The sequence below is a fragment of the Episyrphus balteatus genome, chromosome 4, assembly GCF_945859705.1.
Source record: "Episyrphus balteatus chromosome 4, idEpiBalt1.1, whole genome shotgun sequence".
Lineage (NCBI taxonomy): Eukaryota > Metazoa > Arthropoda > Insecta > Diptera > Syrphidae > Episyrphus > Episyrphus balteatus.
In genome coordinates this window covers 77,384,240-77,411,875 of record NC_079137.1, presented here as the reverse complement: position 1 = coordinate 77,411,875, position 27,636 = coordinate 77,384,240, and the positions used below count along the sequence as shown (strand labels likewise).

The window sequence follows — 27,636 nt, the reverse complement described above, 5'->3', positions numbered from 1 at the left end:
ATACCACTAAAGCGAATTTCATCAGACATAAAAATGCTCGGTATTCGGAGATATTTCGTGTTTTCATCATCACCAGGAATTTCATGTTCCTGATCTATTTTCCAAACTTCTTCGCGTAGATTCTGTGTTGAACGGGGATGCCTGATAAAGGGGTTTTAGGTATTCCCATAGTTCCACGGGTGTCTAAACTCTTTGTCATCTTCTCAATGAGTTCTTACTTTTTCACCATATTCACAAATTGGGGCCTATTTCACAGCAAACAACATAAGTTACGTTAGTTACATCAACTACTTTGAACTTAAGGTCTGTCTGGTTTTTTATTTTCTGAACAGTTTCTGAGTACCCAAACAAATATTTCTCTTTTATAATGTACCCAAACAGACCTAATAATAGGTGTGGCCTGATGGACTTCTCGAATAAACTCTTCAGAACATTTAAACTATTCAGAACATTTCGATCCATTTTTATTCTAAGTCAAAAGTTTGTGCTTGCCGCATCGACTTTTTTTTGCCGATTTTTTTTAAAGGTAGATTTCCTATGTTGTTTTTTTTATTTCGAAAAGTTTTTTTTTTGTTTGCATTAATTTTTTTTTTTAATTAGGAAAGTTTTTTTTATTTTGATTTTTAAGGTGAGAGTTCAAAGTGTTTTTTCACAAAAGCTCAAAAAGAAATGTCCGCCATTTTTTTTTAGCATCTCATTTTTTAAATTTTGACATTTTATTGAATGGTCAACAAAGGTGAACTGGGTGTAATTTCTTAGTCAAGTGTTTGTGTCCCAACTGCGGGTCACTGTGGCGTATGTGTAACTTATGCTAAGTAATTTTTGTATTTCTTAATTACACTTTTTAAGAACCTTATTCATGTAAAAATACCAACAAATAATTTTGGTCACCTTTTTGGGTCAAATACCCCTATGTGCGATGTTAAATCGGACTCAACTCAAAACTACCTGTTCGTTTTGGTTTCTTATTTCGGCGGAAGTGTGAGACATGTTTAATGAGTTAGTGAGTCCACGGTTTACTAAAGCAAGATTTAGTCTTTCTGGTATACAAGGTCTGGTTTCTAGTGTAGCGCCCTCAATTGTTTTTGGTACGTTTTCTGGTTTTGATGTTAGACAATGAGTAATTTTTATAACTAGAACAACTAACACTAGCACCAACAGCTGCTGTTTAGTGCAGAATACGCGGGAATCACTCCTCCAATTTGGGAGGTGCTTTTCGTTGAAGGATTGAGTAGTATTCAAATATGTTATGGTGTGGTACCTCGTAAAAAACCTATCTAAGCTAATATAAAAAAAAACTCCAAATTTAAATAAAATATTTTTTTATTTAACAGACTTGAATTCTAATTTAAATGGTTTTTCGAAATGAAATAAAATAATATAATATGTAGACCTAAATATTTGTTACAAAATGTTTTTCTTTGGTTTCCATTTCAATATTAACATCCGTTTCTTCAATTTTGTCACCAACTTGTAACGTAATTGGCGTAACTTCGTCATTTGTCTCTGGAAGTGTCAGTACCATATAGCTCGATAAAAATGCACTACTTGCTAAAAGTATTGTCGGCGCAGAAAAGGAGTATGTTTCCTGTAAAATGAGAAGTAAATTAAGAAGTTAAATTTGTTCTGAAGAAGGCTGTTTTTTTAAGTTACCAATATTGACATCTGTGGCGCTACCATCGATCCAATCCGTCCAATCATCAAACAAAATGCAAAAAGTCCACTTCGAGCATTTGTTGGGAATATTTCCGATGTAAAAACGTACAATGTGTGAGATGATGCAGTGATAAGCATTTTTCCAAGAAGGTTCAACATTAATTTAAGGTTATAATGATCTACATATATAAGACAAAAAATAAATAAATATCGAAAAAAAACTATAGTTTTCCATATTGTCTTACCTGGTCTAACAAACATTATTACCGTTACACAAATTCCAGTCATCAATAAATATCCAAATAATGAAAACCTTCTTCCATAACGATTAATTGTTAAAAATGCCAAAATCGTTCCCGGTATTTCAATCAATGAAATGTACATAAAATTATTGTACTTATTTCCACCGAGTAGTACTGAATTCAAGGTAAATCCATAAAAAAGGAAAACATTTGCAAACCAGCATAGCGAACAATTAATAATTCTTCGTGGAAATATCTTAAAAGCTTCACGAAGATGAGATTGTTTCTTTTCTTCTCCCAGTGACAATCTTTCCCTATTCGATGCAAGTAATTTTCCAATACTAAAATCAGAAAGCTTCCTCTTATTGATCCTTGCAGCATTTTTGAGAGTTAAAACAGCCTTTTCTTCTTCACCTTGAGAAAGTAACCATCGTAAACTTTCTGGTAGTATCCAAGGCAGTATAACAAATGCCAAGGCTGGAATGTAGAAAATTCTCTCAATCAAACGCCAGTTGGGATAAGTTTTAGCTACAACAGCCAGAAGGAACTTCGAAAAACCAGCACATAATCGAAGTAAACTGCCAAAACGTATTCGAAATTTCGGACCAATTATTTCAAGGGCAAGAACGAAAACTGTCCCGTAGATTGTTGAACTGAATAAGTTGTCAAGGAATATCAAAGTGGTAAAAATGAAGTAACTTGGTGAAAACGAGCGAACAAGTCCGGTAATAGCACTTAAAAAACCTCCAAACGCCAGAACTTTGGTGCAACCATATCTAGAGAAGTGATTAGAAATTTAAAAAAAAAATTGCCAGGTATTACTTTAATTGCTTACCTGTCAGAAAAAAATCCACCCAAAGGTATACCCAAGAATTGTCCCAAATTTCCAAGAGTACCAACCATTGACAGTTTCCATTCGTCTGAACAAAATATTTCGAACTGTCAAAAGATCAGTAAATTCAACTTCTTCACAAAAAACCTTCCAAACTTACTTCATTCGAAATTGTAACTTCTCCATCACGGAATATAAAATCATTCCCACAATCGATTCCTACTTTTCGATCATAACTCTCTGCACTACAAGATTTCTGATCATTTGTTGAATTCAATGTGTACCTTTGACACTTCTCGAAATGGCCGCCAGGATTTTTCGGTATCGAAAAATGTATCCATGGTTTTTCGTACATCAAACTTTGTGATTCATCGCACTCTGGTACACGACACCTAAGACAGCAAGAATTCGAATTTATATTTATAATTTATTTAGATCCGATAACGCACCTATAAACAACAGGGCTTGAAGTAAAAACAAAACCATATTGCAATGTTGTATTGAATATTATAAAAATAAATGCCAAAAGAAAAAAACAAAATTGAAACTTTCCGAATTGACCGATTTCAACTAAAATATCGTCCAAACCAAATGCACGTGATTCGGGAGAACGTTTCGAACGACCGTCTTCTCTCGAAAACATTTTAGTTTTATGTCGATAATAAGCACGTTTCTAAATCTTTACTGTGTTATTTTGTCAAATTATAGGTAGTTTTTTTGTTTAACAGCTGTGTAAACTTATTATCTAGCAAACATAACAAACTTCTTTTTTTTTTTTTTTGTTTCTTTATTATTCTTAAGATGAATTTAAACTGGAGATACAATTTGAATTATTAATTCGTCGATGCTAAATTTACATAAGATTGAATAAATTTTTATATTTTTTATTGAAACAGGTTTTTTTTTGGAAACATACATACTTTGCGATATCAAAGAAAGTGTTTTATGAAAATACAATGTGAATTCTTTTTTTTTGCTTTGTATGACGACAACAAAAAATACGATTTGTATTTACAGCTGCTGATGCCTAAACGGAGCAATTGATTTACGCTCTTAATTTAAACGCTTTCCAGGTGACTTTTTTGAACACTGCTCATAAAAATATGGGATAAATAAGAAACTTGAAGATTTATTTTCTTACTCGCTCTTTTTTTTTAGCATTTGCTTTTGAAAAATTTGATTTGTAATGTAATTTGGGTGTAAAGCTGTGATTAGACTCAATGGTATAACAAGGTTGTTTATAAAGAATGTACCAAAACATTAGGTAAAGATCTCTTTGATGCGTTAATGCTGGACCCTTCTGAAGTCTGGTTCTGAGTAAAAGTAAATTATTACTTTAAGGCCCAGAGACATAACACCCAATTTTTGTTTTTGGAGTTTATGTCCCACTCGAGTGTGACATAAAACTGAAATCGATCTTGGGACTTATGTAGCATCGAACTTACACATTATGTAAAATTTTTTGTAGGTGAGACTTAAATCCCAATTTTTTTACGATTTTCCGTCAGCCGTCTACGTGAGTTATTTAACTAAAATGTACCTTATTAACTTCCTTTTCAGTCCCCTGTCCAGCAAACGCAACTTCAGGCGCCACTGTCAACAGTTTTTCAACTTAACAGTAACTTGAATGAATGGGTTTTACTTCTACCTAATTTAAAATTTGAACAAGCAAGAAAAAGGAACAAAGCCCCAGAGTGTTAGTTCCAAATTAAAAAGGATTAAAAAACCTGGGGGGTTAATTCCGTGGGCTTTTAAAATCACGCTATTCTTCTTGGTCAAATAGGAACTTAATTTCACATTCAGGGGGATACAAAAACCCTCCCACCTAGCCTGGGAATTAAGTCCACTTAAAAAAAAAAAAAGTCGACTCAGTTCAATGCACAAAATTTGTATGTTCAACTTAATTCATTCAAATCTCGTTTCCCCAAATAGCCCCTACAATTCTAGTTGCATAAAATAAAAATCGAAAATCGTGCGATTTTGGGGCTTTATATCCACAATTTTACTATGGACTTCTGTCCCACACAAGAATAAGGTGTCTTCACACTCTTGGTTGCTCCAGTAATCCAGGTATTAATTTTGAAACTGGGACATAAAATAACATGCAAATTGGCAACTCTCAATCTTACAAATACATTATTTGTTTAACTTTTATTTTTATATAGGTATCACGGAGAAAACAGACCACATAGAATTAAGCGGATCGCACCTTAATTTAAGCGGATTTCTGCATGGTTTTTTGCTAAGATGACTTTCACCTTAAATTAAGGTTAGCACTAGATTGTACCAGAATGTTTTTTAGTGCATATCCCAAAATGTACCCTTTTTTCAAAAAAATACCAAATTTTTCATAGATATGAATGTTTTTTTCATTGCATTTTTTTTATTCTTAATAATAATGGATATGAAAACCTTCATGCAAAATTTGGTACCATAACTTTTAGGGGTTTTTCGGTAGTAAGTTTGCAACTGTTATAATAATATGGGTTGACAGATGAAAAACTGGTATAACTTTTTTCAGAGACGTCAGATTGTCTTGATTTTAGATTTTTTGGGATCAGCATTAAAAAATAACTCGAAGAAATGTATCATATGTGTATATATCACCCAGAGAAAAAACGCATAGTAATTTTTAATCGGTTCTACATTGAATCAATGGTGAAAAATATATTCAATAATTTTCTAAAAATCGTCCTATGGTTAACTTACAGTTTGTCACATAAATTTTTATAAGTGATATGGCACAGTGGTAAAGCACAAGCTTGTCAACCCAGGTATAGCAGGTTCGATCAACAGCGGATGCCAGATTTCCTTTTTTTTTATTTTTTTTAATGTGTGAACAACTTAGATTTAAAGTGTGCTACTTTGATTCAATCATTTTCCACTTTAGGCTAAAAATGTAGTTATTTTCCATTGATTCAAAGTGGTTTCGATTGATTTTACGTTGTTTTTTGGCTCAATGTAATACCATTGTCTATTTTTCTAGATTTTTCTAGACTTTTGAGGTATGTTATAGAATGCCAAAACGAAGATATTGAGCAAAAAAAATTTCTATTAGCATTCATTCCGAGGTGAAACCCTTATTTGACTGGATTAGTAGCCTATTTTTAAAACCAGTTTCAGTAGTTTCGCTCACATTATTGTTTCAATTTTCTTCAAATATTTCAATATTTTATTTCATAATATTATGTTCTTATGTCGTTACTATTTAAGTAAATTTCTTTATTATCAACATTATTAGACAATACAAAGTATCAAACATTTTTTTTTTTTTTTAAAGACAAAGATAAAACAATAAATCTTCTAGTACAATATTTACACATCTTATCAATAAAAATTATTATCTCTGATGTTAAAAAAAAGAATGTCAAACATTCAAAAATTAAAAAAAAATTAAGTTAAAATGTCTTCAAAAGAAAACGGTTGTGCGGCGAAAGATTCTTCGGAATCCCATCCTTTTGTTTTGGATGACATTTTCCTTAAAATCGGACAATTTGGAACATTCGGGGCCCTTCAATTTTTCCTTGTGTTTATTTTGGTAGCATTTCAAACAAATATGAAATACTCGTATGTTTTCACTGCCGGTCCCGTCGTCTATAGGTCTGTGTCTTTGTGTATAATTTTGTAATTTGACAATTATACAATTAATTTAATATTTGTAATTAGATGTCAAGTTCCAGAATGTGATGGTTTAGAAAGTTCTTCATACCAACAACCATGGACAGAATTTTCAATACCTAAAGCTGCTGATGGTTATCTCAAGAAGTGTCAACGTTATAAACCCTTAAACTCAACAAGTAGTGATGGACATTACTTTTGTAATTCTGAGAATTACAAAAATGAATTGGAAATAGATTGTGACAATGGTTTAATATTCAGAGATGAAAAAGTAACCATCTCCCATGACGTAAGTTGATGGTTGAGGGACCAACACATAGAATCCGTAGCGTGGGTTACGTCAAAGTTTTCAACTGACAGCCCATTAATATACACGTTCTTATGAGAACCTATCCATGACGATATATGACGGACTCGACGGATGCGGTTTATGGATTGGTTCTCATAAAAAACGTGTATATTTTATCGGGCTGTCAGTTACGTCACGCACGCAACGCCGTCGACGGATTCTATGGGTTGCCCTTTAGGTATGAATGAACGTAATGAATAATTTGTTTGATTGATTTTGTTTATAGTTCAAAATATTTTGCTCAGACGAATGGAAACTTGCAATGATTGGTTCCATAACAAATTTGGGACAATTTTTGGGACTATTTTGGGGTGGATATATTTCTGACAGGTGAAGTATCAAATGTGATTGGAGTGGAATTCTGCTACTGTAAAACTAACCTAATAATCTGTCATCACATTTGTTGCTAAACTTCAATTTCATTTAATTTTTTTCATCAGTCGCATTTTTTTAGAGGTGTAAGACTAATCTTGAGTAGATGATTAGTAACCTAGTACTACAATCTTCACATGGAGGAGTTAGGAAGGTGTAGTTATAAGGTAGTACTAGATTTATACTCATAAGAAGTCTTCCAGCTCCAAAGGAACGCAGCTAGCATTACCATTCTATTCTAGTACAATCGTAATCAAGAAAACAGTCACATTCCTTTGGAGTTGGTAGGATACTCACATGAGTAGATGATTACCAGATCTTACCTACTACAGTCGACACATGCTGAAGTAGATAGGAATGTGTTGTTTGGGTTTACTAGATTTCTACTCAGGAGTAGTCTACCGCTTCCTGAAGAAGGCAGCTATCAGCTGAATAACTTTGATGGTGGTAGACTACTCATGAGTAGATATCTTGTACTACCAATTTTTTTTTTGTCAACAGAATTCTTTAAATTTTTTAGATATGGCCGCGTAGCAGTCTTGACATATGGAGGAGTATCCAGTGCAATTATGGGAATTCTTCGGTCATTTTCACCAAACTATTACACTTTTGCCATGTTAGGATTTCTTGATAATTTCCTAGGTGGAGCTATTTTCGGAACAACTTTTGTTCTAATTCTTGAAAGCATAGGCCCGAAGATTGGAGTACATGCTTCTAATTGGCCAGCAGTGTCTTCTGGATTTGCTAAATTTCTAACTGCTATCGCAGCTAAAAACATCAATAACTGGCGGTTATTGGAGCAAATTTTTTACATTCCAGCCTTAGGATTTATAGCACTGCCATGGCTACTTCCAGAGAGCTTTCGATTGTTACTCTCTTTAGGGAAAGAAGAAAAAGCTATTAAAGTTCTTCGAAATGCTGCAAAAAACAATAAACGCAAACTATCAGAATCAAGTATTGAAAAATTACTTGAATTTAATCGACAAAACTTGGCAGATGTTCATGAAACAAAAAATAACAAATCTCCCGTTTGGGATGCTTTCAAAATATTCCCTTGGCGAATATTGAATTGTGCCTTTTTATGGTTTACCCATGTTTTTTTGTTCTTTGGACTTACAATTAATTCGGCTAATCTTGGTGGAAATAAATACTACAGTTTCATGTTTGCTGGTTTGGTGGAAATTCCAGGTACTTTGTTGCCATCACTGACGATAAATCGATATGGCAGAAGGTATTCATTATTTGGCTTTTTATTTTTGGCTGGAAGTTCGATTGGATTGATGGCTTTTGTCAGCCCAAGTAAGAATATTAACAAAAAATATAAATCTTGTGGAAAGCTTTTTCATATTCAATATTCATAGGTTCTCATAATCTTATGATTATACTGAATCTTTTTGGGAAATTAAGTATCAGTGCATCATTTCAAGCTTTGTACATTTTAACGAATGAAATATTCCCAACAAATACTCGTAATTCTTTGGTTTGTTTTTGTTCAACGATAGGACGAATAGGGTCCATCGTCGCACCACAGGCGCCGTTATTGGTAAATAGAACAAGTGGGAACCTGGTGAAAAAAGTGGTAACTTTAGCCAGGTTCCCAATTTTCAATTTGAAATAGTACTTGTTTTACTACAATTTGTTATTTTTTCACAGGCGAAATATTACGTGTCAGGACCGTCGATTCTTTTTGCAAGCAGCGCGTTCATAGCAGGGTTTTTGGTTTTTTCACTTCCAGAAACAAAAGGCAGTGTCTTGCCGGCAACTCTGCATGAGGCAGAAATGATTGGAAAAAGAGAAGTCAATGTCGAAACAGAGACGAAGGACAAGTTGTTGTCTTCAAGAGTTTAAGACGTTCCAGGTTGGCACAAATTTAAGGAACAAGAAACTAGTTTCCATAATTTTTATATTAAATCTCTTAAAAAATAGATTTAAAAAGGTTACTCTATTTTGTATCAAATTTATACTTAAAAAATGTAAAAAGAAAAACAAGTGATAATATACCTACATACTATGTACTATTTTAGTAAAATGATAACATTTCTTTTTGACAAAAGAGACTTCGCTCTTTCAGTTCTTATAAGTATTTTTCACGCAAGTGGCAGCTCTAAAATTAAAAAGCTGCCATTTTTTATTATTAAGGTTTTAACTGACAGCTCGATAAAATGCACACGTTCTTATGAGAACGGACGAATACGATGGAAACGTTTTATAGGTCAATTCTCCAAAGAGCTTGTGCCCTTTAAGAAAGAAAACGGAGTTCAGTTGGATTTCTAGATTTGGACACTCCATTTAACTCACACATTTACAACAAATTCGAAGGAGAAATCATGGTGAATATACCAATACATATGCAATCGGCTCCGCGGTGATTATAATTTGAGCCGCCGCCCGTGGGACCCGTTTCGTAGTCGCGTTCGGACTCACTTCGGAGCCGTTTGCTTGAAGGGTGTATGCTACGATCTGTCAGTTAAATCCTGCGAAGTAAGGGGATGCGACTGATTCTACGGGTTGGGTCCTTAAGAGAAGAAGCGTTATCAGCCGCGTTCCATTGAAGGTGCACGGAGAAAACAGACCACACAGAATTAGCGGATCGCACCTTAATTTAAGCGGATTTCTGCATGGTTTTTTGCTAAGATGACTTTCATCTTAAATTGAGGTGACAAGTCACATTTTCTTATGTTTCGTCCAGAAACAAAAACACCGGTAAGCAAAGAGATGTCAAATACGTATAATAGAGAAACAATTTATGTCAAAATTTTAAATTGATTTTTCAGTTATTAAAGCGCCATATTTTGCTTAAAACTGGTCTTAGTTAATGACTATTAGGTGGGGCATAAGACCCAATTAAATTTTCATTTGGAGCTTATATGTCTCGATGGGAATGAATTTAGGCCTTATATTTTAAAAATTATAAGGGAACAAAAATATGTAAAATAACATACAAATTGGCAACTCCCAATCCTACACATACATTCTTTAAATAAGATAAAATTGTGAGATACCAGTATCTTATTTTAGAACGTTTGTCTCAAGTTTGAGATAACTTACAAATAAATTAGTTACAGTAGTTTTTCGCTCACATCATTGTTTCAATTTTCTTAAAATATTTCAATATTTTACTTCATAATTATATGTTTTTTTTAGAATTTAAGTAAATTGCTTTATCATCAACATTTTAACATCTAGAGTTTTTTTTTAGAATATAAACAAAGATAAAACAATAAATCTTCTAGTACAATATTTACACATCTTATCAATTCAGATTATTATCTCTGATGTTAGAAAAAAGAATGTGAAACACTCAAAAATTAAAAAAAAAAATTAAGTTAAAATGTCTTCAAAAGAAAACGGTTGTGCAGAGAAAGATTCTTCGGAATCCCATCCTTTTGTTTTGGATGACATTTTCCTTAAAATCGGACAGTTTGGAACATTTCGGGTCCTTCAATTTTTCCTTGCTTTTACTGTGGGAATATTTCATACGAATATGAAATATTCATATCTTTTTACTGCCGGTCCAGTCGTGTATAGGTCTGTGTCTCTATTTGTATTTGGCATATGACGTCATACGAAAATAAACAGTTAATTCAATATTTGTAATTAGATGTCAAGTTCCAGAATGTGATGGTTTAGAAAGTTCTTCATACCAACAACCATGGACAGAATTTTCAATACCCAAAGCTATTGATGGTAATCTCAAGAAGTGTCAACGTTATAAGCCTTTCAACACAACAAGAAGTGACGGACAGTACTTTTGTAACTCTGAGAATTACGATAATGATTTGGAAATAGATTGTGACAATGGTTTAATATTCAGAGATGAGAAAGTTACCATCTCCCATGACGTAAGTTAATGATTATTTAATAAAAAGAACGAATAATTTTAATGATTGATCTGACAGTTCAACATATTTTGTTCAGACGAATGGAAACTTGCAATGATTGGTTCAATAACAAATTTGGCACAATTTTTGGGATTATTTTGGGGTGGATATTTTTCTGACAGGTGAAGTATTAAATTTGAAAAACACCTAATAAACTGTCATCACATTCGTTATTAAACTTCTATTTCATTTCATTTGTTTCATTGGTCGTATTTCTTCACAGGTGGTAGACTAATCTTGAGTAGTTGTTTAGTAGGTAAATCTAGTACTACAATCTTCACATTATCTTCTTCTAGAGGAGAAAGGAATGTGTAGTTGGTAGTACTAGATTTTTACTCATGTACAGTCTACCACCTACTACAGAAGGCAGCTATCATAACCATTATGTTCTAGTACAATCGCAATCAAGACAATCACGAAACAGACAACTGATCCCATGATTTTTATTTTCTTGGAAAACATTATTTTTTACATATTTTTTTTTATTAAGATATGGCCGGGTAGCAGTCTTGACATATGGAGGAGTATCCAGTGCAATTATGGGAATTCTTCGGTCATTTTCACCAAACTATTACATTTTTGCCATGTTAGGATTTCTTGATAATTTCCTAGGTGGAGCTATTTTCGGAACAACTTTTGTTCTAATTCTTGAAAGCTTAGGCCCCAAGATTCGAGTACATGCTAGTAATTGCCTACCATTTTCTTCTGGTATTGCTAAAGTAGTAACTGCTATCGCAGCTAAAAACATCAATAACTGGAGGTTGTTGGAGCAAGTATTTTACATTCCAGCCTTAGGATTTATAGCACTGCCATGGCTACTTCCAGAGAGCTTTCGATTGTTACTCTCTTTAGGGAAAGAAGAAAAAGCTATTAAAGTTCTTCGAAAAGCTGCAAAAAACAATAAACGCAAACTATCAGAATCGAGTATTGAAAAATTACTTGAATTTAATCGACAAAACTTGGCAGATGTTAACGAAACAAAAAATAACAATAATTCTCCAGTTTGGGATGCTTTCAAAATATTCCCTCGGAGAATATTAACTTGTAACTTTTTATGGTTTACGCATGTTTTTTTGTTCTTTGGACTAACAATTAATTCGGCTAGTCTTGGTGGAAATAAATACTACAGTTTTATGTTCGCTGGTTTGGTGGAAATTCCAGGTACTTTGTTGCCATCACTGACGATAAATCGCTTTGGTAGAAGGTACTCATTATCTGGGTTTTTACTTTTGACTGGAATTTCGATTGCATTGATGGCTTTTGTAAATCCAAGTATAACAAAGATATCTTGTCAAAAGCTTTTTCATTTAAAAGTATTTTTTATTCATAGGTTCTCATGATCTAATGATTATATTGAATCTTTGTGGGAAATTAAGTATCAGTGCATCATTTCAATGTTTGAACATTTTAACGACTGAACTATTCCCAACGACTACTCGTAATTCATTGGTTTCGTTTTGCTCAACGATTGGACGAATAGGGTCCATCGTCGCACCACAGGCGCCGTTATTGGTAAATAAGTATAAGATTCAAATTTTTTATTAGAGTGGTTCCCATTTTTCAATTTGACATATTACTTACTTTATTATAATTTTGTTATTTTTTCACAGGCAAAATATTACGTGTCAGGACCGTCAATTCTTTTTGCAAGCAGTGCGTTCATAGCAGGGTTTTTGGTTTTTTCACTTCCAGAAACAAAAGGCAGTGTCTTGCCGGCAACCCTGCATGAGGCAGAAATGATTGGAAAAAAAGAAGTCAATGTCGAACCAGAGACGAAGGACAAGTTGTTGTCTTCAAAAGTTTAAGACGTTCCAGGTTGGCACAAATTTAAGAAATAAGTTACCAATTTTTTTTTATAAAAAATCTCTTAAAAAATTGGTTAATGTACTTTGTATTAAATGTATACTTAAAATATGTAAAAAGAAAAAAAAAGTAGTTGAATATACTACAATTTTGGTAAAATGGTAACATTTCTTTGTTTGAAAACAGACTTCACTCTTTAAATTCTTATATGTCAGACGTCCGAAGAATAGTGAACTTTTTAAATAATGCCAAGTGGAGACTCTGAAATTTGACAGCTGTCACTTATGATTGTTTCGGTAAAGGGCCCAACCCATAGAAACCGCCGCAATTTATGTCGAAATTTTAAATTGATTTTTCAGATTTTTTAGTTTCTTACAGGAAAAAAATAAGTACAAAATTTAAGTAATGAATGTCCAGTGTATCCAATTTATAACAAATTTCCATAATTTTTTTTATTTTAAATCTCTTAAAAAAATCGATTACAAATCGGGCAGTATATTTAACCTTAAATTTATTTTTAAAAAATATATATAAGTATTAATATTACAATGGTAAATAATATATAAGAAAAAATAAAAAATGAACTTTCATAAAAAATAATGTAAAACAAAAAAAAATTAAATCAATTCCTAATACTTAAATCTACTACGTTTTTGGTACAATGGTTACACTTTTACTGTTAGGCAAGAGAATTTCGCCATCTTTCGATTCCTGATTTAAAACTTCATTATTACTGTTTGTTTCTAAAGTTGAATCCTTTTGTCCATTTTCCAATAGAACAACATTCAATGGTTGCATTTCTACTGGGGCGTGTTTTTCCACTTCCGGTGGAATTAATCGTTGTCTGGAAGAAAAAGTATTAGATTATAGCAGAATTATTATTTTAGCACACAAGAGCCACGTTCCTTTGAGTTTGTTAGACTACTCATCAGTAGAAATCTAGTACTTGCAACTACACGTTCTATCTACTTTGAGCAAAAGATCATGTGTTAATTTTAGTACTAGATCTGCTAATAACCTACTCATGACTACTACCTAAAAAGGAACGTGGCCTAAATTTACTGCGTAAACTCACTTGAAAAGTAACAACCACACCATCGAGATCATCATCATAGTTCCCGTCATTCCAAATGTCCAATATGTTCCAAACCGTGTGTATATTGAACCAACACAAATTGGTCCCAAAACTCTAGATAAACAGCCAGCTCCAGTCATCATTCCCATCCAAACACCTTGAGGTCTTGGGCCAAGGATTTTTGAAAATATCGTTTGAATAAGAGTTACTCCGATAGGGTAACCAATTGAAGTGAAAGCAAAACCAATAATAAATTGGTTTAAGGTTAAAGCTGGGGTATCAACACACCATTCCTGTGTTTTGGGACAGCCAAGATAGATTTCACTATCGGGGTTATCGTAAATTGAGTTATTTAATCCATGTGCTCCCAGAGGAATGGTTATGTTGAAAACTTCTGCAATTTTTGGAGGACCGCTACCCCAAGGAATGTACAATACACGTCCGAGGACCATAAGTGAGAAACCACCCCAGATAAGGACGTATTCTTCTCGGAACATCTTACAAAGGGGTTTTATGGCTACAAATGTAACGCATGCTATAACTGCGCCAACGGATAGAAGAATTCCCATGTACCATAGGGATTGCTCTTTGGACCATGCAAATTGATCCATTGTGAGTGATGTTCCCAAACTGTTATAAAATTAAGAGATTTATTAAAAAAAAACTGTTATAAAAATCTCAAAAAAGATCTTACGTCTCAAGAAGAACGAAGTTAAACACAAGAACGAAAAAGGCTACAATCAATGTCCATGCTGAGACATAATCCGGTTTCATGGCCTTCCAAGTTTCCTTCTCTGAGGTTCTACCTTGCATTATCATAATTTCACGAGCTGCAACTTTTCGTTCCTTAAAAGCAATTTTAAAGATGATAATAGTAAACATTGCATATTTATAGGAGCAAACTTACCTCAAAAATATTTGGCATAAACATAATAATATTGGCAATTCCCATCAAAACATTGATCCATCCAGCAGCTGTGTACATATTCAAAATCACACTTCCCCAAAGTATTCTAAAGCCTTGGCTACCTAACGGTGTAACGGCTGCTTGTAACGCAGGCCCCACAATAAAGCCCAAGACCTGGGCCAACGAAATCATTGATACCGCACCAGTGCGTTCACTTAATCTCGTCGCAGATGATAAGTACGAACGGCATACAGCAATGTTGGCTATAAAAATGAGATTTGGCATCACTCTTTTAGTACAATTTTATTGTTCTTACCCGAACTAACTCCTATAAGGAATCTCGATCCCAACATCCAATATTTCACATGACTTGGCACCAATTCCAAGGACGAATATATGGCACTGGCAACCGAGAAAGTTGTCAATGAGCATAAAAGTGGTATCCTCATTGTACCAGATTTATTTTGCCAATAGCCGAAGAGCGGACTAAAAATCATTTGTCCCAAAGGATTGGCTGCCACAACAAGACCCATAAATTCTTTACCCGCTTTCGGATCTAGCTGGTGAGAAAAATAATTAAGCATTTAAGAATTTAAAGCCCGTCTACACGGATACACTCACCTTATCCAAGAATGGCCATACACCAGTTAGAATTATACTGAAAGCAAGTGACATCAGGAACATGGTGAAATATATGACACGAACTGACACCCAACGTTTGTTGTATTCTTCCAGTGTTTCCAGTCCATCGTCGACATTTTCAGGTAATTTGGAGGGTTTGATGCTTTCGCGTATTTTACGAAACCATTCCATTGTGATGATGATTGTGTGTTTTTAGTGTGAAGGAGATAGGTGGCGCTGGTTTCTATGTGTATTTTTGGATTTATGGTTTCTATTTTGGGATAGCTATATAAGTATTTTTTTAATTCAGTCTGAGAATTTGCAGGTTTTTGAGTGCAAAGAGATCAGTTTATATTTTATTTATCACATCATTCTGTAATAGAAAAAAAGTCAATATTTAGCGTTGATAACAATTTTTTGGAATTATGAGAAAAATGTATTAAGTTGTAAGAAGACAAGATTAATAAGAACTCAGTTGAACACCAGCTTGTTCATCCAGATAGGTAAGTTAAGAACTTAAACCTAGTTTATACCATGTTTAAATCTAGTTTAAACCATGCCTAAACGTAGTTTAAACCATGTTTAACCTGGGCTTAAGCTTCTACAAATTTCTAAAAGTATTGCAAATGTCCCACGTTTCAAAATCGCATTTATAAAAAGTTGATAAGAATTCTTTCCTAATAAATGTCATTTAAACGTCACACGCTTCCACACCCGTCAGGTATCACGAGAATGTGAAAACCAACGTAACGTCATATCTATCATTAAAATAGCGATGCATCTCCAGTTTATCATAATTACACCCAGTTGTGTAAGGAATTTGAAGTGATGATTAAATGTAATCATCGTTTTCACCACCCTAAACCTTACGTGTTCATCCAAAAAGTCACTTATTTATGCATCACGGGTCACGGCAGTATAGAACCTGCTGCCATACCTATACGATATGTCATGTCGATGGCATTATTTATTATTACCACTTAATATGCGAGTAAACACAAAAAAAAATATTTATGTCCTTGCCCTTTCAATGCAGTAGCTCATACAGTGAACGTGAAGCATTTCTAGGTCGGGTCAATGTCAATTTGAAAGCAAACAAACCTAAACAACTCACGTTGTTGTTCTCACATTTCTATATAAAATCCTTAGAGGACACTTAATATAATTCAACAAGAAACCACAATGAGTAGGTATATTTTTCTTATTGCTCATTGTTTGTAAGGTTTTGTTCTACTTGTATACGTATTTTGTGGTGTTAAAGTAGAAAAAGTTCAAGGTTTCTATTTTACAAAAACGACAAAGGATTTTTTCTTAGGAATTCTTATGAAATTGAGTGAATCTTAGTTTATAATTGAGTGCACTGCTGGGTAGCACAGACTCGTTCTTGTATTTGAAACTGGTAAGAAAATTAAATTCGTTTGAAGAGAAATAAATTTTACCAAATTTTCAAAAAAAAAGGTGATTTAAAAAATTGTACTAGAACACAGTCATAATTTCAATTTAAGTAGTTTAATAAAAGTTCTGTTCGTTTGGAACGCACTTTCAACGAATCAATGCAATTCCCATCTACTCGTCAAAAAAAAATAGTTCTAGTAGAAAAGTACTAGATTATCTACTCATGAGTAAACTACCATCTCCAAAGGAACGGGGCTAATAGGAAACGATTGCTTGTCAATCAGTGGTGGTGATTTTTAATGGAACGCACATTTGGAGAAAGTAATTCAACAGTGCATTTGTAGCTAAAAGGACTAGATTACCGGTTTCATCTTCTCATATGAACTGCGATTAACAAATGATCTTCTACTCAAGTAGATAGGATGTATTGATTGTACTAGATTTTTAGTCATGCGTAGGTTACAATGTTTGCTACTACTGTTCTACTACAATTTTCTATTTATAGCAGCATTCCTTTGGAAGTGGTAGTTTACTCATGAGTAGATCTAGTACTACAATTAACACATGATCTTCCACTCGAAGTGATGGGAATGTATAGTTGTTGTACTAGATTTTTACTCATGATTTTACTCCAAAGGAGGTACTTTTATGAATGGCTATTGTAAATTTATCTGAATTAAATTGAAAAATCAGAAGTTTAAAAACTCCAAATTGAATAGACTTTCCATTGATTCAGATTTCAGAGTAAAAACAAAATATCCCAAATCCCAAGAGGCTTTCATTTACACGCTTATTTATTTCTCTGCATTAAACAAATTAGTTGAAAAAAATAAATATTACTTGCAATATCAACAACTTTGAATGAACAAAACAAAAATGTAAAACACACCCTCTTACCACAATGACGTTTTTTACTAGATTACCTGCCTCCAATAATAATTCCAATCAATTTGCGTTACTATAGGAGTATAATTAAAAAAAAAAAAAAACACACAGTAACAGATACCGGACGATAGATAGACAGTAGACAAGCTCATGTGACATATGATATTTGCACATTTCTATATAGGGGCAAATACACCTATTACACATTGCACAATTACTTCAAACCACAATGTCTACAAACTGAGACTATGTTTACACAACGACTTTTTTTTTAAATAAAAATAAACAAAAATAAATGCAAACCTGCAAATTCTTAAATAACATCACAAACTCGTCAGTTGTTTTAGTTTTCATGGTAAACCGGATTACTTAAAGAATTTTTTGTTTTTAAAGGTGCAAGCCTTTTTTAAATGGTTATACTAAAAATTGTAGTAGTTTTGGTACTATTTCTTACTTTGAAACCATTTTTGTCGGTAGTAAATTGTTCCATATTAAAACACTCAATCTAAATTTCACGCTGTTATCGCGTATGTAAGACTTTTAAGACTTTTATTTATATCAACTGTCAGTTGTTTAAACCAACATGTCACTTTTTCAAGTCACTTTAATATTCTAAGCTGATATGATGGTTATGACGTTTTGTGAAAAGTAAACGAAACCGACACTATAAACAAATTGATACTATAAAACACTGCTGATATAGAGCTCCTTTAAGAGACTTTATCGTTAGAGTTTATCAGAAAAAAATTGTTCTTTTTGAAACCTGCTATTCAACTTTGGAGTATATTTAGGGTGGTCAACCGGAATAAATAAGAAGTTGTTTCTGCATTATGAGAGGCAAACGACCGACTGATTAATGGCAACAACCCAAGTAAAACCAGAAACAGAAGAAAACAGTAAAATAAACCAAAGCAATGTATTCCGAGTTCCAACAACATAATATTATGTAGGTGCATGCAACCACGCATGCGAAAGAATTTGGCTCTTTTTGTATGCTCTCATGTTGTTGCAGAGATAGGATTTTTTTTGGGTTTTTGTGGTTTTTAATGCAATCGGTTCAGTGATTTACTCTGATTAAGTAAAAAACAAAAAAAAATGCAATGGGTTTTACAGCATAAAAAAACAAATTAGATCACTCAACTATGTACCAGTCCTATAAAGCTGATTTTAACTAATTAAAGAGGAAATTCCAAAGAGGAAGTTGAGAGCAAATCGATTCGGTCCATGACCTCGACCAATTTGTTGAGTATTGTCAATTGACATTGGGAAACAAAGAGAAAAAGTTTCTATTGGTGGTGAATCAATTTGGCTTTGTTATGCGAAAAATGAGAGATACAAACAGATAAAACGAAATAATGACCTAGTATAACACATATGACCTTGAAATAATGGTTGGGGTGAACTTTGTATACAGTGCTTTGAAAAAACAATTGTTTAAAATTTTACTATATTTTTAAAGTATTTATTACGTAGCTGTCAAACATAGGTCCCTGGGACTATAAATAAATCTTCTTAACTTTCCCGTTTCCCCCTTTTAAATAAATTTTAATGAAAAATTTATAATCTCAGTTAGTTTTGGGGCTGGATGCACTCATTTCATTAAATTGACATATGCAAACAAATTCCATTGCTGATTTTAGGATCGCTGCGACCTGCGAAAGCTAAAAGCTAGACTAAAATTAAAAACTAGAACTAGTACAGATCATCGTATGATCTTCTGCTGGAGGAGGTTTAAATGTGGAATTATTGTACTAGATTTCTGCTCTGTTCCATTGGTAGTTTACTCAAGAGTAGAAATCTAGTACAACAACTACACATTTCTATATCCTCGAGTAGAAGATCATGTGTTGATTGTGGTACTAGATCTACTAATCATCTAGTTATGAGAGTTAACTACAACCTCTAAAGGAACGCGGCTAATTTTTCTATAATGAATTTTGCAGTTGAAAACATAATTAATTACTTTGATGAAACTGGCATTTGGTCTTTTTTTATGTATAAAATAGCACTTAACAAAATCTAGTACTATTACCTGTTAACACTAGTCCTATCACTAGTTTATGAATCTTTTACCAAATGATGAAGTGCTCCCGTCTGCTGTTTTTTTATGTTAAAATCGTAATGTCAAATTTGACATTTGCCCTTTTTCACAAAGCGCAAGTACTAAATAAAAATTATTCTTGTAAAAGCTAATGAACTTTGTGAACTAGCTATTTCAGTTGTTTTGTATTTCTTAACTACAAAAGCAAGAAAAACATAGGTAATAATATTTCCACATCAAACTCGAACAAACTAAATAGGAATATTCATGATTAAAATTTACACTTCTATAATTAAGTTTATACACACTTATCTGCTCATGCAAAGCTCTAAAATAAACAATAAAAATGTAGGTAAACATTTTATCATCTATTAAACACCTGTAAGATTTTGAGTAAAGTTTTTGATATCGCTCATTATAAAATGACCTTGAGAACCTAAGGTGATAATTTATTTTTATTTTTTATCAAGACTTATAAAAAGTCGGCTAGCTAGTTGAATAAAAAGTTTAGCGCGAAGATAGCAAAATGTTCAACTATCAAAAAACAAAGCTCTTAGTCGATATGCAAATCTTAAGCTACCTAAAATTAAAAAAAAAAAAAAACGCATCGATAAGAAGTGACAGATAAACGATTCTGTCACCTAAGAGCCCCCTAAACTCTTATAAGAATAGCAGCGAATTAAAAGTAATCTAGTCATGAGTAAAATTATGCCCATTCAAATCCAAATTGAATTCGTAGTTCGCAGCTCAAAAGTCATTCGCCTACATTGAATCCATTCAGTGATTTGTTTTTATTCAGAGTTAAAAATTAAAATCAAATTAATTTTCACTAACACTCAACTTTATTCCCCTTGGATTAAATTTATATCTAACTGTAAATGAAACAATTTTGCCGGTTGCTTCTACAATACGATACACTTTCGTGTTTGGTTTTTAAATAAATTATTTAATTTGTTTGTTATGTTTCGTTGAATTGAATCATTGCGCGAGTCAGGGCATTTTAATAAAACTTGATATATAAATTGTGGAAGATGAAAGCAAATCAATTCACATTCAATAGCACGTGGTATTATTACCACTTAAAAATCATGCACAGAGAAAAAAACATAGAAAAGTTTAAATAGGTAGAAACATTGCTGAGATTTATTCTTTTTCGAAATAATGTCCGAAACCGAGAAAAAAATCAAGATTCTGATTGACCAATAGTAATAAAAATGAAGCCTGACTTATGCCCCTCTCCACTGACACCTAAATCTAGATTTACGCTTAATCTCATTTAATCACGTGATTTACCGTACGAATATAAATCTCCTCAAAACAGTATTTAGAATAAATCTCCTCTAAATCTACTTTGAAATCGAAAATGAGGAAATCAAACATACCCAAACATACCGATTTTGGTGTGCTGAACGCACTCATTTTCTTTTTTGACAACTTATTACAACTTAATGATTGCATTCAGGGCAAATGAAGCTATTTTACTTTTAAATAAGTTTCTTATTATACATATATTTTATTACTTAAAGAGAAGATCAAGATCAGCTCTATTTTTGCTTTAGCTAGCAATTTAAAAAAAAATTGAAAACTATTTTTTATGTGAATGCAAAAACTTGTACAATTGAAAGTATTTTAATTTGTTCAGTGTATTTATTATTCAAATTGGACGTGACATTGTTTTTCTTTTAATTGCCAACAATTTCACCGATTTAAAAAACGAAAGCAAAACATTAATTTGTAAAGGATCTACGACTCCATAAATTGACTGATTGATGGCAAAAATAATAGCTATTATAGCTATATAAAATAATATGTATTTATAGTATTGATTTGTGATGCCTTTTTTTGCATATACAATTAATTTAAATTGTGTAGAGAGTAAATTGTGTTCTAACTTCTAAGTGCCGGGCTACACGGTGATTTTTCAATCGCCCAACCAGTCAGTTTGTAGGCAAGAGGGGTGAGGATTTTCCTCTTTTTGACGTTTGTTCCTAGAAAATGTGAATTGGAACGTGATTGGGCAAAACACTGTGTAGCCAGGCCCTAAAGGAGAAGAGAAAATAAAATAAAGTACAGGTTTATATTGTATAGGTTCAAGAATGTACTAGATTTTATTGCAATAAACACACTTGAAAGTTATTTATTATTACAACTAACATCTGCTGTTGATTTTTCTGAATAAATGAGATGATTTAGTAAAATGTTACGAAATAAATGCAAAATAACAAAAAAAAACTCTAATTCATTCGATAAAATCTGCAGATAAAGTAAACAAACAAACCTATTAAAAAAAATTTTAAATTGCAGAGTTAAACATAGCATAATCCTCAACCTAGGTTTCCACTTTAAATTTACAAACTGCAAAAGACACAATCGCTATAACACTTGTATAAAACTGGCATAGATCAAAACCACAGATTTTTGACAGTTAAATTAAATCATATACCTACTTATGTTTTATATTGAAATCGTTATAGCATAGAACTTTAAAGATTAAGAGATAAATTTTGTGATAATTATGAAAGTGCAAATTAAGAAACTATTAAAAATGAAATAAAAAATTCATTTATCTTATCATTTCAGAGAGTGAATTGCATATTTCTGATTAACAAGTAGGTGAATCAAGAAATAAAAACGTGTGTTTATACTATTTAAAGTTATTTTATCTTTCAAAGTACTAAATACCAACTTGCAATCAAAAGTAGGTATTTAATATTTGAACTTCCTAATTGTGGTATTAGTGATGTAAGTAAAGTAATAAACAAAGATTTGATTTTATCTTAAGATTGTTTGGTATTGTGAAATTTCTAAATCTTATCTTTATTTAAATCTTTTCTTCGTGAAGTCCTTTAATTTGCAGTTAACTTTTGCAAATATGTATAACAATATTGTCAATTCGTTTATCAGAAATAAATTATTTAAATATAAGTACTTTTCTTAATACAATGTTGCACATTTATATTATCTAATGACAAAAATATAATAATCATAAACAATGCCAATAAGTGTGTCGCAGGGACAATTTTGACACAAATGGATATCGGTTTCCTAAGGCGTTTGTCACACAAGTGTCAATTTTTTAAAAATTACAAAAAAAAACCTTTATTTTTTAATAGCGTCGTTAGTATACTCATGAGTACAAATCTAGTACAACAACTACACATTCATATCTCCTCGAGCAGAAGAGTATGTGTTAATTGTAGTACTAGATCTAAAAAAATAATCTACTCATGAGTTGCCTACCATCTCCAAAAGAGAAGAACAGAAAATTGTTTTTAGAACGTTTTTGAAAATTTTAAAATGGTTGCTTTTCAACTTTTTGCAAAACGTCCCCATTGTTGCTATACAATCAGTATTAACACCCAAATAGAAATTTTGCTTCTATAAAGATTTACAGAAGCTACTGTTGCCTTTGTAAAATAAGAAGCGAAATTAAACCAACACGGACACCGCGTTTAAAGCATTTCTGCTTTCATAATCTTTGTTAATATCTCAATAAAATTTTTGACACGAAACCAATAACTTATATGATAAATTTAAGTAAAGTTTATTTAATTACATTCATGATAATCATATGTAACTTTTACGATTTTTAAGTAATAGCATGTTATGAGTTGAAACTTCACGTTTGTCACGAAATGTTAAATAATTCTAATTACATATGCACATTTCGAGTAGCACCTGATTGGTATTTATGCACTTAAAACTGGCTTCTAACAAAACAAAAACCGAAGTCCAATTTCGGGCAAAAATAATTATTATAAGTTCAATTTTATTTTAACTCTATAATAATGCAATAATAGTAGGTAATTGCCCCGTATCCTTTGACAGGGGTAAACTACTCATGAGTAGATGATAAGTAGATCTAGTACTACAACTTATTAACACAATGATCTTCTGATCGAGTTGATTGCATGTGTAGTTGGTAGTATACTAGATTTAAAAATTGTTTTTTGATAAAAGCCACGTTCCTTTTTAGGTGGTTAACTACTCATGAGTTATTAGTAGATCTAGTACAATCATTAACAATCATTATAACACTTGTTCTTTTGCATAAAAACACAGGATGAAAACATTTTTACCCATGAGTAGTCTACTACTTCCAAAGAAACGCAGTCAAAATAACTTTTCAATCGAACACAAAATTGTCAATCTGACAGTTGGTTGGGTTTTCCACACATGCATTCACATTCACCTCCTAATACGTGCTAAAAGTAACTTAATTAGCATGAAAAATATCTACAAACGTGGGTTTATTATACAGCATTTTGTGCGGCAAATAAAAATCAAAACAAAAATTTTGCATAAGGTCATCGCATGTAGCGCCTTTATTTGCCGCATCGTATCGTCACGTTTCATAAACAACAATTCAAATAAAGACAATAGCAACAACAAAAACAGACAAAAAAAAAGATCATTTTGATCGCACTTGTTATAACCGCTCTCTCTGTTGGCATGGGCATTCCCCATTTAACGCAATATTCACCACTAAGATATTTTTATAAATTCAAGTTTCAAGTGTGGTAGCCTAGCCAGTGGCATGTTTGTATAGATTCGATTTTTATGTGTCAAGGGTTTAAAGTCCGCACACGGTTCACTTTAAACAATAGACAGAATTTAAATAAATAAAATTATTATTTTTTCTTGAAAACAAACAAATTATTGTAAATAATGAAATTTGCATGTACATAAATTGTTGCAAAACAATGTTGTTTTTTGTGCAAATTTTTTTTTATCTGACAGTTCTATGATCATCATTAATGTCAGAACTCAGAATATGCTTCATGATTCTATTATTTGCCAAAAAATAATAGTTCTTTCATAGTTTTATGCTGATGTCTGCTCTCACAGTAGGTATCGAACTGATGTGACCCCCTCCTACAGTTTTCTATTTATAAACAAAATCGAGATTATAGTTTTTTCTTTTCTTTATTGATTTTTTTTTTTCATCTTCTGGATTTATAATTTCCTGTTTTTTTCTTCATTTTTACTCCTTCCTCTCTTTCTGTTTCACACTCTTATTATTCGAGTTTTAATAAAAATGCACAAACAAAAAGAAAATGCTACCACCAGGGTTACCAACACGAAACATTTTTTTTGTTTTGTTTTGTTGGGCGCCATTCAAAATATTCAGAACTAAGAGGTACTATCCATATCCACCCTCTATTTTAATGATGTCACTTGAATTTTAGTATTTTCATATGTCTTCTTATTTGACAGCAACTGTAACTGTGAAATATCTGAAATGTCAAATGTGTCTACCTATTGATTCTTAAAAAACGGTGTTAATATAGGACTCAGTCCTACGCCATATTTTTACATGTCTGTTCTACTTTTCCACTCGCACTTCATGCTCAGAAAGAGATGCCCTACTTCACTATTTCTATCTCAAGCAAGCAAAAACTTCAAAATGAAGCAGAGGACAGAGTTTTTTTTAGATCAGAACAGGAAAGCACAGTTTCGTGAGAAACGTCAGAACAAGTTAGAACAGTTTTTTAAACGTCAATTGTCAAAATAAAAAAAAAAAAAACAATTTGTAAATTGTGTGAATTTTTCGCTTTTTGTTTCTCGTTTATATCTATTTTCTTATTTTTTTTTGTGTTTTACTGTGAAAATGTTATTAAAAAATATTTTGTTAATTATTACATGCAAAAACCCCTAGGACACGAGAAATATTAGCACAACCAAATCAAAACATAAACAAGAAAATGACAGCTTTGCTTTTGACAGTTCTCACGAATCTGTTCTAACCTGTTCTTACTCAAAAGCAAGAATAGAAAATCCTGTTCTAAACTGTTCTAGACAACGTCAATGAACAGGAAACTAGAACAGTTCAAATCAGAAAAATCTCAATGGACAGCAAAAAGCTGTTTTTTTTCTGTCCGAAACAGTCCACAACAGCGTCGTTGAACACACATAATGTCAAACGGGTTAGATTTCAAATTTTACATTTTAAAATGGCAACTGTCAAAAAATAGTAAATGTAAATTTTCACTCTGATACAAACGCCGAAAAAGATGTATAACTTCAAAGATTACAATGATGGTAACCCTGTCTAGCACACACTCAAACTTAGCGTGATCGCGGCCACTCACTCATCCATCTGTGACAAGAATAACAAAACACAAAAAAGATACCCGATCTTTTCCACCCTCCGTTTTGTATTAAATAAAAACAAAGAAAAAACAACTAAAAAAAAAGACAATGAAACAACACAAAACAGCAAAAAAAAAAAAAATAAACAACGCTATCTTTTCTGTCACCCAGATTCACCAAATGTATTTTTAATTCACCCATGTTCTCACCTTTTTGGAAATGAATTTATTCCCCGTAAATTTAAAATAATATCACGAAAATTATATCGAAATATAAAAATAGAAGATCGCCTAGTTACGCGATCAGCGATGATGATGACGACTGATAACACAAAGTATAATCGAAATGTTATCAACTCAGTATAATTTATGCTTCACAACAAAATGAATGCGAAACGCAAACTTATTTTGTCGTAGCTATATCACACACGATCGAGCACTACACTCACTTAACTATGAGGTGCTATTACTTTTTTTTTTCTCTTGTATCAAGAAGTGCCACGCCGCTGTCGCTGCCGATGATCTTTGCTTTGCGTTTCGATTGATCATACGCGAAAAACTGTTGTTTATAGATCGCGTCAAGTGGAGCACTAGCTATAGCCTAGAGCCTATATCTCTCTTTTAATCGACGACAAAACAAAACACTTGGACTTGAGGCTTTTCGAACTAGCAACAAAGAATATACAGCATATGCAAACAACAACAATAACTAGCAAAAATTGCGAAAAACCGGCAGAAATAGCCTTCACTTTTCTGTCAAATCTCAAGTGGTTGGGACGCGAATGCGAAAAGTCTTCGTCTTTTTCTTTTTTGTTCGAAAATTTGAAAACAATTTTGTTACTCAAACAACAAGCCAACCCATGCGGCAGCAATGAGTATTCAAAAGATACTGAATGTGAATACTGAGTTGGAGGCTAGCAATGGCTCTAGCCCAGCACTATTACAAGTGCATTTACTAACAGCTGGTAAGAATTGAGATACCTTTATTCATACAAGTACAAAAAAAGATACAAGAGCGAGCCTCAACTCAGAGCGCAATCTATCAGGCAGAGAAAAATATTGTTCAAATGAGATCCAACAAGAAGACAAGAAAATAGCGTACGCAATTTAAAAAAAGAAATAATTTAAATTGAAAAACAACATTCAGTTGCCATAAAAATCTGATTCCGGTTCCTCTTTAATAGCAAAAATTATGAAATTTGATAGATAGTTCAGGCAAGAACCAAGAAGAAATTCGAGTTCGAAATTTGATAACTACAGTGAAAACGAAAATTCCACTGACGTGGATCTGTATACGCTTTTCAAAACATAAACTATATAGTAGGGGAGGGGTATTCATGAAATGGTATAAACTTTGGGTGAGCCTGGTAAACTTCGTAATAAAGAGGTAAATAAAGTCGAAATTTTGTATGAGTTTGACATTTTTACGAAATTTTTCATTTTACCAGGTTTACCCGAAGTTTACACCTTTGCATAAATACCCCTAGTGTCTATTTTCGACTAAAAAACAAGTTTTCCTAGAGTTATGCTATTCACACATTAGTGTTTTTCGAATTTCGAAAATGATAGTTGAAACTGACAGCTGCTATAAAATAATTTAAGCCGTGTGTGAATTGCGTTAAATAGTAAGCCCCCTGTAAATTTTGTATACTATTGAGGTGAATAAAAAATGTTCAGCTGTTAAAAATGTAATGGGATCTGGGACTTGGTTAAATTTTTCTTGCAGAGGGTTTTGTTTTTTTTTTTTTTTGACATTCTTGTCAAAAGGTAAAGGGAATGTCCATTTCACTTTGGAACCATGGCCCCGAGTGTACAGAGATGAATTTGGAATCAAATGAAAAGTTGCGTTGAGCTTGTTAGGTGTGTG

General features: G+C 32.5%; 4 protein-coding genes across 8 annotated transcripts; 2 read left to right on the top strand and 2 right to left on the bottom strand.

Annotated features, from left to right (window-relative positions):
• Window positions 1–1,341: 1,341 nt before the first annotated feature.
• On the bottom strand, window positions 1,342–3,408 carry LOC129918933 (organic cation transporter-like protein). The gene is made up of 6 exons (XM_055999701.1): window positions 3,180–3,408; window positions 2,891–3,122; window positions 2,734–2,837; window positions 1,902–2,674; window positions 1,654–1,835; window positions 1,342–1,588 (listed from the first exon to the last, which is right to left on the bottom strand). The coding sequence occupies exons 1-6, from the start codon at window positions 3,371–3,373 to the stop codon at window positions 1,394–1,396; spliced, it is 1,680 nt and encodes a 559-aa protein (XP_055855676.1). The 5' UTR covers window positions 3,374–3,408; the 3' UTR covers window positions 1,342–1,393.
• Window positions 3,409–6,120: 2,712 nt separating this feature from the next.
• On the top strand, window positions 6,121–8,922 carry LOC129918713 (organic cation transporter-like protein). The gene is made up of 5 exons (XM_055999416.1): window positions 6,121–6,330; window positions 6,397–6,637; window positions 6,924–7,027; window positions 7,590–8,368; window positions 8,431–8,922. The coding sequence occupies exons 1-5, from the start codon at window positions 6,134–6,136 to the stop codon at window positions 8,685–8,687; spliced, it is 1,578 nt and encodes a 525-aa protein (XP_055855391.1). The 5' UTR covers window positions 6,121–6,133; the 3' UTR covers window positions 8,688–8,922.
• Window positions 8,923–10,330: 1,408 nt separating this feature from the next.
• Window positions 10,331–12,785, top strand: LOC129918574 (solute carrier family 22 member 3-like). Its single transcript, XM_055999185.1, has 6 exons — window positions 10,331–10,597; window positions 10,671–10,911; window positions 10,969–11,072; window positions 11,441–12,222; window positions 12,281–12,462; window positions 12,561–12,785. The coding sequence occupies exons 1-6, from the start codon at window positions 10,401–10,403 to the stop codon at window positions 12,753–12,755; spliced, it is 1,701 nt and encodes a 566-aa protein (XP_055855160.1). The 5' UTR covers window positions 10,331–10,400; the 3' UTR covers window positions 12,756–12,785.
• A 190-nt stretch (window positions 12,786–12,975) lies between these two features.
• Window positions 12,976–26,646, bottom strand: LOC129918683 (major facilitator superfamily domain-containing protein 8). Of its 5 annotated transcripts, none has more exons than XM_055999365.1 (7): window positions 25,980–26,646; window positions 15,357–15,729; window positions 15,052–15,295; window positions 14,736–14,998; window positions 14,523–14,674; window positions 13,829–14,458; window positions 12,976–13,597 (listed from the first exon to the last, which is right to left on the bottom strand). In XM_055999365.1, the coding sequence occupies exons 2-7, from the start codon at window positions 15,546–15,548 to the stop codon at window positions 13,399–13,401; spliced, it is 1,680 nt and encodes a 559-aa protein (XP_055855340.1). In that variant the 5' UTR covers window positions 15,549–15,729; window positions 25,980–26,646; the 3' UTR covers window positions 12,976–13,398. The 5 variants fall into 5 exon arrangements, with proteins under 5 accessions (XP_055855340.1, XP_055855343.1, XP_055855342.1 ...); XM_055999368.1 differs by having other exon boundaries at window positions 15,357–15,641; XM_055999367.1 differs by lacking the exon at window positions 25,980–26,646 and adding an exon at window positions 17,940–18,040.
• Between the last annotated feature and the right edge of the window lie 990 nt (window positions 26,647–27,636).